This window comes from Pseudopipra pipra, chromosome 3 (assembly GCF_036250125.1).
Source record: "Pseudopipra pipra isolate bDixPip1 chromosome 3, bDixPip1.hap1, whole genome shotgun sequence".
NCBI classification, from domain to species: domain Eukaryota; kingdom Metazoa; phylum Chordata; class Aves; order Passeriformes; family Pipridae; genus Pseudopipra; species Pseudopipra pipra.
Window position 1 is genome coordinate 58,205,159 of NC_087551.1, and position 12,738 is coordinate 58,217,896.

The 12,738-nt window shown below is 38.5% G+C and overlaps 1 protein-coding gene across 1 annotated transcript in view; it reads left to right on the forward strand.

The window, feature by feature from the left end:
• MTFR2 (mitochondrial fission regulator 2) overlaps positions 1-12,738 on the forward strand; it is a 30,198-nt gene continuing 17,460 nt past the window's right edge. Inside the window, exons 1-8 of the mRNA XM_064649423.1 lie at positions 1-194; positions 787-918; positions 1,276-1,380; positions 1,611-1,735; positions 3,701-3,915; positions 4,906-5,206; positions 7,413-7,599; positions 9,025-9,090. Coding sequence (XP_064505493.1) covers positions 132-194; positions 787-918; positions 1,276-1,380; positions 1,611-1,735; positions 3,701-3,915; positions 4,906-5,206; positions 7,413-7,599; positions 9,025-9,090 — 1,194 coding nt within the window. The 5' untranslated portion in view covers positions 1-131. The remainder of the gene's footprint in view (positions 195-786; positions 919-1,275; positions 1,381-1,610; positions 1,736-3,700; positions 3,916-4,905; positions 5,207-7,412; positions 7,600-9,024; positions 9,091-12,738) is intronic.

Sequence of the window (12,738 nt, forward strand, 5' to 3'; positions counted from 1 at the left end):
TGCCGCGTTCCTATTGGTGGGCTACCCCTGTGCCCCGCCCCCGGCTCCGACTGGCGCTGCCCGCGCGGGGCTGGGGCGGGCTCGGTGTTGCCTTCGGTGGGCGGCTGATCCGGCTGCGCCTTCTGCCCCCCATGGCGCTGCTGCTGGACCTGCTCCGCCGGCTGCTGGAGCTCCTGGGCTGGCCGCCCCACCAGGTGAGACCCCGCGGTGGCGCAGGGGGCGGTCTGCTGCCGGGCGGCGCCCGGAGACCCGCTGGTGCGGGGCGTCCCACCCGCAGCCGCCGTGGTTCCGCGCAGGGAGGGAGCGAGGGAGAGATCGGCACCGCTGGCGGCGCGGCGGGTTCCGCGCCCTCCGTGCCCACAGCTGGGCTCGTCGGAACACTCTGCCCGCACGTGGGAACGCTCCGGCTCGGCCGGTCAAGGCGCGCTTTTTCCCTGAACAGAGAGGAACAGAGTCAGGAGCGTCAGCTGTTCCTGTTTTGCTGCTTTAAATGAAAGGCTACATACCCATTCCCAAGTTAATTCTTTGTTTCCAGAGACCTGGGAAAGGTACGGTATGGGAAGCGGAGACAGCTCACTGGTGCAGTGTCGGGGCTGATGCTGGGGGGGGGCTGTGGGCAGCTCCTTCGTGGGTGTGTCAGTAGCGAGGTGCTGCTGCAGCGTGTGCTCCTGAGGCGGATCTGGGGTATGTGTGTGAAACTGCCAGAGTGGCTCTAGGGACTCTAGTTTGATTTTTCCTCTTTATTTTCTGTTTCCATCGTTGGGACTTCTTGGTGTTTTTTGACAGGCCGTATTTTTTGAAACTCGCATGTTTGGCAGCAGTGTCACTCGTGCAATCAGAACATGCCTTCCTTCAGCAGTCTCATCAGGAAGGCATCTCCAGCAGTTGTACACCATAATAAGGAAGTGTCAAATCAAGGTACATTACATTTGTTTCACTTCTTTACTAACTTTTTTTCCCCAAAGACTTACACAGATGCATATGATTACTTAAAATGTGCAGTTTTTCTTTTGTCAGTATCTCAGGATATTTGCCTTTGTGCCTCTTTAAAGTATTCTGTGAACAGGCTGTATTTTGGAAGTGTCTTAGACATTGTTTATTAAAACCAGTGTAGGCCTCTTTGGACTTTTAGCTAGAGAAGAGCATTGGAAAGTTAAGTTAACCTAACTGTGTTATATTTAATTACATATAATATTAAAGGATTTAATAATTTGGATTGTAAGAACTGCAGAATTTGATTTTACTTCTCATTTTCAAAGGTTTTCTGATTTTTAGGTCACATCTGTTTGCCAAAAAAAGCAATATGGATCTACTCGAAGTGTTGTCCGGAGACTTGGGACAATTCTTTCCTTGGAGCCCTACCCAAGACCTTATTTTCAAGTAAGCAATTTGTCATATGTATGCTTCACCTATTTGGATTTTCTTGTTTCTTAATTTGATGATAGCTTTTCTGTTCTTTTTAGCTCGTGTAATTTGTGTGTTGGATCCCTTATGTTCCCTCTTTTCAACTTCCTTACATCACTGTTTAAAAACTCCTTTTGCAGAACTTTCAGTATGTGCTGAATTCGGTTTCTCTTCATACCTTTTTTTGTCATTCTTGTTTGGTTTAGCTTGTTCAAGACCCAAGTCCATTGGGTTACGATGAACAAAGTGCAGCTCCAACTCCTGTGGCTCCATCACTTGCTGATGTCCTGTGGGTGGCAAATGATGAAGGACAGGCTTTTACTAGACTTAGGTAAGTAAAAGTATAAAAAGGAGTAATAGGAGTAAAAGGAGTTATGCCTTCTGTTCTTTATGGGGTGTGAATTCATGTTTGTTTCTTTTTTTTTCCTAGCATTTTCCAGAAATATCTTAGGTGTTTTTGGTAGGGGCAGTTCCTGCTTACCTGGAAATTCTTACTGTGTAAAGCATTCTTATCCGAAAGATTTCTGAAATTTAGTCTCCTATTTTCTTTTCATAGTAGCACGTCAGATACATTGCTGATATTTTAATTGGTTTTCACTCAATTTGAAGGGAAATTTGGTTATTGCAGTATACCCTAAGATTATTCCCGTCTTTATCCTTTTAGTTTGCAACCATTTTGATAAATTTTAGAAAGGGAAAAACAAGAAAAAATATTTAAATGTCTCCTTTTGACTTTGATTTCTGCACTGCTCTGTGTAAACCTTGGTGATTGCTTTGCTGGAAAGTACAAACGTAATTTTTTTATCTTAACAAGTGGAAATAGATTTGAGTATATATTATATATATATATATAATTCTTTCTAGCCTTTATAGAATGTTGAAGGAAAATATTTTTACAAATTACAAAGTATTTCAGGTACTGTGAAAAGAGAAATTGTCCAGGAATTTGCAGACACAAATAGTGTACGAGTTTTATCTTTTTTTTCCCCACTAGAGAAGAAATAGAAAGTTGTTTTACTTTTCCTCTAAAGGATCTGTTCAAAATCAGAGGATGAGTTAGAGAGCCAGAACCAAGATTAAAATGTGGACACTTGCATTGTCTTTTACTCTATTTGTATAGGATGATGTAATTCTACTTCATATTGGCATTTGTTTGTGATCTTTGTGCTACTTGCTGGTAATGAAAATACAAGAAACTGATGGATTCGAAGGACGCACTTTTTATTGGAGAGGTTTTGATACGGTGTGTTTCATGCAACACTGGTAAAATACTGCAAGAGTAAGAATATTGTTCAAAGGCATATTGTTAAAAGACCTGCTTTGTCTTGCTTATGTTTGTGCTGTTCTTTAGCTGATCAGATTCACAGATCTACGACAGTTTATTCTTTTGTTGTTTCCATTCTTTCCTCCCCTTCTGGCTCTGTGGGATGTTTTCCAAGAACAGCTATTCTAATTGATATCTTTTCCCTTTCAAGCAGTGTGAATAACAAGGGTTTTTGGCAAATCAGAAAGCAATGCTGCAGGTCTGATTTGAAGTAAAAGGATAGTTAATATAAGAGAAAAGGTCTGGTTTGTTTTCAATCAAAACTTAGTACATCTTGAATAAATAACGTAAATTTAATTTCTTTGTTTTATAATGAAATTCTGGCAGTTTGATTTTATACTTATTTTATATTTTAAGGTTCTTTCTGCAGGCACAGATTCGAAACAATTTTTAAAATTAAAAGCTGAGACTTACAGCACAATTTTCTAATGCTGTCTTTGTTCGTAGTAGCTTATACAAGATGAGGTTCTTATTCTGTAAGTGTTTATTAAACCTGGTTATTCTCCAGTATATTTTCTGAAAGATTGTAATTTCTTTGTTTATCGCAGTGTTCTTCGTAGAGTTTGATAAATGACTAAAATTTCTGAAGCCTAATTAAGAGATCATTAGCCTTTGACTCTCCTGCCTTTCATATTCACATAGGGAGAAGGGAGAGACTCCACATGGTGTCATTCTAACAGTTATTGAATAATGACAGCTCAATCCTACTGTATGGCTTTATGACGTTTAATTATCCCTGAGTAAATTATCTGACTAATTTTTATGATGACTTTGCAAGGATCTACATCGTACTTGAGCAAAGGGAGACTTAAAACATTTTAAAGCTTATGAGTAGTTAAAAGTGTAGTTTTCTTAGATGGTTTGAAAATTTAGGTCTTGCTGAATGACAGTAACTTTCTTGAATAGACAGTAGCTTTGAGATTTCCATTGGTGGCTGAGCCTTTTGAAACTGTGTCTTTCATTGTTTTCTAGGACTGAATTATGGAGAAAAGAGAAACGTACAGCTCATCATGACCTATATCCATCTATAGATTCAATACAGAGCATTCCAAAAAACAGCGCACAAGAAGACAATATTGATCAAGCAGCACTCCAGAAGATTTCTGCACTTGAAGATGAGCTAACCTTTCTTCGTGCTCAGATTGCTGCAATTGTTTCAGCGCAGACACTGGGAAGCTTTCCATCACGTGAGCCCTTCTGGTTTGAAGCAAACCACTTTTCCTTTTTATGCTTTAGAGCTTGCCATGTCTGACAGAGAACTTTTCTCACTGAAGATACGCCAGTAAATTTACCAAATACAGTATTTTGTTTCTCTTTTTGCTGTTGGTGGCCCTCTCTCACTTCTATTTAGTGGCCTGTTTGCCAAGTTCAAAAGTTGATCCTAAGTAGTCTTTGTACTCATTTCCATGTCTGTGAAGGAGCTTAATAACATCACTATATACAGGCTACCAATTATTTTTTGAAAAAATTACTGACTATTTTGTCCATTTGTGTTTTGTGCTGTTTCTAACAAGTTAGCAAAATAATGGATAGAAAAATTATTTTAAGTCAGTCAGATTTGGGCTTTAACAAAAACAAATGCTTCAGACAGATGTGTCTAAGATAGTTGGTCTCCAGCATGAACTTCTATCTTGTGACCTCTCTTTTTCCCCTAAGAATTTTGAGGTCTTGATTGTTTTACTTGCAGACTAACCCCACTGTGGTTGCTGAAATACGGTGCGAGGTACTTACTTTTCTGTGGCATCGTGAGGACTTCTGTGATTCAGTTAGTTGTTCTGTTGACTCTTCTTCTGTCTCTTCTCCATTGCACTCAGTACTGTAGTCTATTTTACATGTTTCGTGACTATCTTTGCTTTTGCTTCATGTGGGTTATTATGATCTTCAGACCATCGAGAACAAACTGTTTGTAGTTGCTGTTGGAGGGCTGCTTTGCTGATTTGTCTAGTGCTTAGATTGAAAACACAGAGAAAATCAGAGCAGCATAGGACACCTCAGATTCATTGTTTTGTGTGTTTTGAATCTGTGGGTTTGAAGTTATGTTCTTGGTTTTAAGTCTAGTTCTTCTGTGTTATAATGTGCGAGGTGTATAAGAAAGTGCTTTAAGAGGGCAGTCTTATCTTGACTTAAAACCGAGTCATCCTACATATTAGTCTTTTTCTTCTCTTAACTCTATCCAGAAGCCTTTAAAACACCCAGCACTCCAGATGGATTTTACCCAGTGCCAGCCATGACTTCCACACCATTGTCCGTCTCTCACAACCACTTTGTAATTCCCTTGCCTCCTCCACTTCCTTCTGGTGTACCATCTGGTGTTGATTCTAGTAAATCTGCAATGGAACTTATAAAACAACGCCGTGCTGCAAGAAACGGTGATTCCAGTGCAGCTGATAGTGCTGATCACCAGAAGACAAAGAACGTTCCTAGTATGATGGAAGTTTTGAAAGACCTAAACAAAGTTCAGTTGCGAGCTATTGAGAGGTAGGTTGAATTAAATGTGTACCTCAGCAAGCCAAGTCTGTGTAAGCATCACAGCACTTCAGTAGCACCAGAGAACACCAATGCGAAACATCATTTCATGAGCAGCTACTGCTGTCAAAGGGAAGTTGGCAACATCTGAGTTCACAGCTGGGAATGTAAGATACTTGGGACATGGCTTTTAGGTGCATTTAAAACATCCTGAATATCACAGCATTTAAAACTAGTTTGCTGCTTCGGTATGCAAATCTCAGGTTGGTGTGGGGAGGTGGGAGACAAAGTTTCCTACACCATCACAGAAAATTCATCTGAACAAATAACTTTCTGGATTCACAGTGAAGGGCCAAATCCTTGGGGAAACTTCAGAAGCTACTTTTAGCATGCCCAGACTATCCTGGTTCAAGCTTCGAAGTGTTAAAGAAAACATATACTATATCTTTTGTTGAAAATGTTTCACAAATTTGTATTTCAATAGTGCACTTGGGTTATAAGTATTTTTAATGGTCAGCTGTTTTGATGGTAAGCACAGTTGACCTGTTACAAAAATGCTTTACTAAAGACTGCAACACTTCTTCGGGTCAGTGTTGCTGTGCTGTGCTAGGCATAATAGAGGTTGTCAGATGTCTTTGAACTTCTTGAGTTGAAAAAGTATGTAAAAATAACTGAGTCTATAATGAATATTTGAAGCTCTTAATGTGGGAAGAATGTCACTTGGCAAAACTTACTGCTCTTATTTCAACATTTTCCTAACTGTGAGCTTTATCTCTAAAAGTAACTAGCACAAATCTTGGACAATTATCTCTATGCAACTCTAAAGCATGTCTTTACGTTTTGATGACATTTTCACAGTAAATAAGGCAAATATAAAGTGCACTTAGGTAAACCTGTGTGCTTCCTTTACATATATTTTCTTCCATATAATTCCGTGTATGGTGAGTCAAGAAAGTGAGTTGATCTGGTTGACAGTTTTAATACCCAGCATATTGAGCATGAGCATAATTAGAAGTGGTACATGTGTGTCTGAAATGCTTTCTGGATTTAGGCATCTGCCTGTATTCTGAAGGTAGAACTTAACTGGATAATGAATTTGTATTGCTGGGGGGACTAATGATGGCCAAAATTGCCATAATCTTTCAACCTGCAGTCTGAGAATAGTTTCATGTGTGCAAAGCAAAGGGAAAACCCTTGTTCTCAGAAACTGATAGTCTGAAGGTCCCAGTTTCTACCACCCCGGACACAATCTTTCACACTGGGCAAGTGTTCTGTCGGCTTGTTTTGTAGGAAGAGTGAACTCCATCCTTTCAGGTCTCATGTAACTCCCAGACTTTGAATAAGCTCAGCACTGTCAGTGTGCATTATTAGGTACAAATCATTGGCCTGGAGGCAGCGCTTTACTAGCAGAACTCTGAACACCTCTAGATTCCTCCCCCCTCGCCCTCAGATACCTCAATGGTTAGAAAGTCTTTCTTATGATTTATTTTCTTGGACTAGTCACTGGCTTCCACATTCATGTTAAGTTTTGGGGTGCAGGTGCTTTAATTTAGAACAGTTTTTCTAAATTCAAATACAAACTCTACTTTTGTTGCCTATAAAATTTTCGTATTTGGATGCTCAGGTGCTCACTTGGAGGGAAAAACTGTCTTTGAAGCCTTTGTGCCAAACCTGATGATAATTTTTTTTCTTTCTAAATAATGAAACTTGAGTTAAGTGTAGCTTATAAATGGGGCTTTGTGTTTACCTGGCTGCATATTTGACTTAAAGGGGTTGTTTTCTTTAAATATAATTGCTCTGTGGAATTTCCTAAGTTTGTTTGTTCTTGTGGGACCATAGAAAATCATGCTATTCTGAACTTAAAATGAATAAAGTTTAAATCAGATTACATTCACATTTATTATGAGATACTGTAGTGGGACATTTCCACTAATATAGCTTAATATAACCTATAAATGAATTGCTATAAAAACTGTACATTCTGCTTTTTTTTTAAATTTTCTCTATTTATTTGCAATACTTCAACATGTGTTGATTTACTGCTGTTTTTCTTCATGGAACAGCATCAAATGGTGTTTTCAGGCTAAGAATGTGGCTGACAAGTTGTTGGGTGTACTTGTATAAATTGTATTTGATGAATTGCTGTAAATTAACAGCAGCATTATTTATGTAATCAGGAATAGGGTCGGGAGGCAATAACTATTTTTTTTTTCCCCAGGTCTCCTGGAGGTACTCCTCTTTCTAGACCCCAAAAGAGGCAAAGTTCAGATTGGGATCCAGTTGCTCTACTAACTCATGCACTAAAGCAGAAATTTGCACATAAAAATTATGATGAAGATGATTCTCTGGACAAAGAAAATCGATCTTTTGATAACTCTCCATTTTCTAGTCCGGAGATCCCAACGGTATGTTTTTATATAAGAATGTGTGTTTATATTCTTGAGATTACTGCTCTTTTCATGGATAGTTGTAGGGTTTTTGCAAGTCTAGAACTTCTCTTCAAGTTTTAGTTGCTTTTTTAAAAGTATAATCAAGGCAGAGAATATCAAAGATTAATTATTTTGGGTGTACAATTCTACATGTGCCAAGAGAAAAAACTTAGAAGACTGATTTTAAAAATTCAGCTCATGGTTGATTGAACTATGGACATTTGCTTGATGGTAACTGACAAGTACCCATGCATAGATATTTTACAAATAAAGATGTTGGGAAGGCACAGAAAAGTGACTAACAGATGCTAAGTGTTCAGAAATGAAATCAAAAGCATAGTCAGTAATATTTTTCTTTGAGGTAGCATAACTTTCACACAGTTTGTATCTTTATCCAAAATGAGATGTGATTCTGTTGTAAAGCCCACGAAAAATACAGTTTTTTCTATGAACAAAGAAGCATGGTAGGCAGGACCATCAGACTAAGGTGAGTCTGAGCATTGTTTTCTGTAGAGCAGCCTGTGCAAGCTACCTCAGCTTACACTGTCCAGCAGTACTGTTGGTTGCTTGTTAAACATTTTCACAAACCTCAGAGCTGCTTAGATGAGATGGTTAGAAATAGGTGACAGTAATTTAAACTGTGTCTCTGTTTAGCAATTCTGTCTTTTTATCGTAAGAGTGAGATAAATTATTTGGACTACGGCACTTGTTATCCTAATAAGTAATAGTAGTGCAAAACATATAATGGAAATCCAGACATTCTTTGAAGGCAGCTGCTAATACATGAGGCTAGTTGCATGGCTGAAAATGTGAGGAAAAATAATGCATGTGTGTTCCTCTTTCTAGCTATAATTATTTTATTTTTTTCAACTGCCACAAGAATTTTGTGAGCAAAATGTAGCATATATTTTACAGACTGCAGTGAGTCAACAGCTCTGGTGCAGTCTTAATAAATTTCTTTGACTTTTTAATTTTTCCTTTTTGGGAAAAAAAAAAAAACTTAAAAATAGCCAGGCTTGTATTTTGGATGCTGCAGACCCTTGCATTGCATAGCTGACACACCTGATTCTAGATACAAAGATCAAAAATATATCCTCTAGCAACTGGATTATAAAGTCCTGAAAGAGAGACTGCATAAAGCTAGCATATTCAGGAGTAGATACAAAAATATGGACTTTTTCTGCTTAAAGCAGAATAATCTTATTAGAGTTGGTAATCGAGCCTCTAGTTGTTAACTGTTGAGTATTTTGAAGAATAAATGTACTTAAACCAATTGCATGAGCTTACTATTTTATTCTTCCTACATTAAGAGAAGTACAACAACTCTTCCAAACCATTTCTATTGTAAACATCTAATTCAGTTGTCTTGGGTATAATTGTAATTCCATCCCTGCTCTCCAGGTTGGACGTTGCAGTCTGAAGCTAAATGCAAAACCTAGCCTTACAAGAACTGATGAAGTTGAACAGGTACCAGCGTGGAAAGTGAGAGCTCATATTTAGCTGCAGTGGAAACTTCTGAGGAAACTTCATAGTGTACATAAGTGGTGGGTCCACTTGTGGAAACTGCCATAAGGTGCTGTATTGTGTTTTTCTAGAACAGGTCTTTCCTATGCTATTAAAGTTTGGGTGTTGTAGGGTTTGTAAAATTACCTACTCCTTAGTTTCCCAGAAGCCAAAGTTATGAATGTGATGTTTTTATGAGAAGCACAGAACCGAAAGAATGCTTCCATTACTGTGGAGCAGTGTGTTTGAAACCTGGGAAATCGAGGAAAGCAGTGTGTGGGGAGGGAAATTTATTGCTGTAGCAGCTGAGGTGTTTGTTCTGTTTGCACTCCAGTGTAAATAACGAAGTATAAACTTTTTGTTAGTGTGTTATCACTGACTGTATATAATGGTAATACTTTTTCATTAGAGTGGTATAGTTGCCATGGTTTTCTTTGCAGTTTGCTGATGCAACTCCTTATTCCATGTGCAAACAGTATTCTGATTTATTTTGGGTCAGGAGAAGAACTTTTATGTTTGTGAAACTTTGTGCTGTAAGTAAACTGCAGCTGCCTATTAAGTGCCTGTAATATGAGGGAGTTGCATTCTGAGATTAAAAAGACCTTGTAGAGAGATCTGCTAGCACATAGTTTAAATTCCACGTGTAAGTAAACATTAATTCCCGTCTCATCTTGTCCGTCTGACCTCAGTTTCGTTCACATGAGTTTATAAAATAAAATTTTCTTTATATTGTAGATGTGTGTGGTAGTGGCCTTTTGTGTTGCAGACTCTTTTGTATCTTAAGAACTGACCATATTAGACAGCTTCTTAAATTGCATTATCTAAAACTAATTAAAGTACAGCTTATATTTTTTCCTGCCAGAGTATTTGATGGAGCCACTTATTTACATATTTATTATGATCCACTGCTTACAGTAGCTGCCTTCATTTAATCTTTTGTCTAATGATCCTGATGTATAAAACCTAAATCCTGTCAGACTGTTGAATGTATCCCTCATATATCCTGTGTGTCTTCTATTTCCCTGCTCACTTACACAGAGTAGACTGGCAACTGTATCCCCTCCTACTGCCGAGTCTTCTTTGCACAGTTGTAAGAAATTAGTGTGCAAATGACATACTTCCATTTTAATTTTAAAAGTTATCCTTTGACTAAAACTGAAGCTTAAGTGACTTGATATATTATGCTCCTAAAATGACATCATCTAGATGTTTGTTTTTTGGGTTTTTTTTGGTTTTTTTTCTGGATTTAGTAATTATTTAACTTTATCATATTCACCCATTCCTTGCTTGGTCCATAACAGTTTGGCCTTCCCTTTCTTTCAAAATACACGTTTGCTACTTCCTCTACCTAAATTTGACAACTGCTATGAAATCCATACTGAATAGCCAGCTTGGCCCTCTACTTGGCAATCTTACCCTCTTCTATCAAAACTCCTCATTGTCTTGTCTGCTGCTCTGGTCTGCTATACTAGGGCATCGAGGAGCAACAGAGAGAGAAGTTGATGCAGTGCCTGCAGAAGAGGATATGAGAGCAGGAGAGTCCCTGGGAGCATAAGGCCTATGAATTGGCTCCGTTTTTCCTCAGTATCTGCATTGTGGTGAGGGGGAGCAAGTTATCTCCTGTTTTATATCAGTGTTCCTAGATCCAGGGGATTTCAGGGTTTGTGGCCATTCTGCCGTGACTGACAAACATGAGGATGGAATTCTTTCTGTGGGAGACTGAATTATCTACAAAGCCCTCAATACAGCAGTCTCTCTCCTCTACTTTAGTTGCTTTATGTGACCAACAGTTTCTTGTCTTCAGGAAGAACTATTGTTTTGGACTCCTTTTATATTTTTCTGTTCTCCTCAGAATTCATCTTGGGATTTGGCCACAGGAGTTTGCATTAGGAATTTTGAATTTGGAAGTGTCTTTTCATTTTGGAAAGGACTTCTGAGAAATTTCTTAGTACCTCTGAAACTAATGATCTAGTGTCAGAAGCATCTGCAAATTTTAGTGAGCTGTATGATCATTCTGGTTGTTGGGTACTCTCTCTGATGTTTGTGTCAGTTTGATGTGAATTATGCAGTAGTGTAGTTATAAAGTAGTTTAAGCTGATCCACTTCCTTAGGAAAAAGAATAAATCATGGGCCATGTGGGTTGTTTTTTTTCTCAACTATATACCATGTAGACATGTTATGAGAACAGAGTCTTTATTTTATGTAGTTCCAGTTATAAATTAGGGTAGGCATTCAACTCTGGTATACCTTGAGAAGTCTGTGGGTGGCATCTGGTAACATCTGACAGTTTTCAGTACTAAGAAGTTGCAAAGCTTAGGAATAGTTAGCAATGAAAAGTTTTATCAGTCATTGCAGAGATTTTTCTCACTTTCAGAACTGATGGAAATGTGGCTTGTCATCTTATTTTCTTTGACTAGAGCTTCTGTATCAACAGCTTGGAAGCAACTTGAGGTTCTCGAAGATTACCTATGCCCACCTAGAATCCATGCCCTATTCACCTATTCACCCTGGTTTACATAAGGTCCCTGAGTGAATTGCTCAGTCACAATGCAATTCAAGAGTTGTGCTATTAATATAAGAGAGGAGGAAGAGACTTAAGAACATGAGTGCTCTATTGATCTGCTGGAACAATCTTGTGAAATGCTGTGCCTTCTTATTCTATCACTGAAGAAGTCTGAAAAACTTACTCTCCTGCCACTCACGATGAATTTTTGGGCAGCATGTCTTCCTTCGGGGGTTGCTGGGGTGGTCTCTGGAATGAACGCTGGTTTTGGTTTTCCTCTAAAAAGCCTAAAAAATATGTATAAGTATATCCAATTTTCCAGTTGATAAAATTGAAACAAGAATAAATGTTTCAAATATTTTGAGTAAATAGGGTGAGAAGGAAAAGTACAATGCAGTCCTTTAAAAACAGTTTTACAGATTTTCCTCTAGGAGATCCTATAAGATTTGAGTGAGCTTCCCATTACAAGGAGACTAATGGATACAATTACCTGAACTATCAGAATGTCACTGCTGATATACTCCTATAATATACCAGACCTGTCCAGATACTCACTACTCGTGAGGGACAATTAATATATAATCTGTCTTCTCTCTGCACATGTAGGTACAGAGTTTTTGGGTAAAGGCAGAGAAGAGAATATGCAACAGTATTCACTGCCCTCAGTTTATTCTTCTTGTCAGGAATTAATTGCCTTGTTCTTTAGTCCTAACTAAATAGTAACATTATATATATTATTTTAGGGAACCTGCTAAACAAGTTAGCCTTGAGTTACTGATCAGATGCCTTGGGGAAAGAAAGTTATGCAGGCAAGACTTCTGAAGCAAGTGATGCCCCAATGTTAAGCAATGTCTGCAGCCACTCACTTCACCTACATGTGTATTACCTTCCAGGTTTATCTAAATAATCTATTAATTGTGTATGATATTTTAGAGCATTACTGTTGGACGTCTGTGTGAAATCTGAGTAGTTTGCAGTGGAGAAGGTGCCTCGCTGCTCCTGTTGTGTGCAAACAGAGACTGGTGGGTGATGTGATGGCACAGTGATCACAAAATGATGGTTTTCAATTCTTGGAGAAGTAAGGAGAGAAGTCAACAGGACCACTGCCT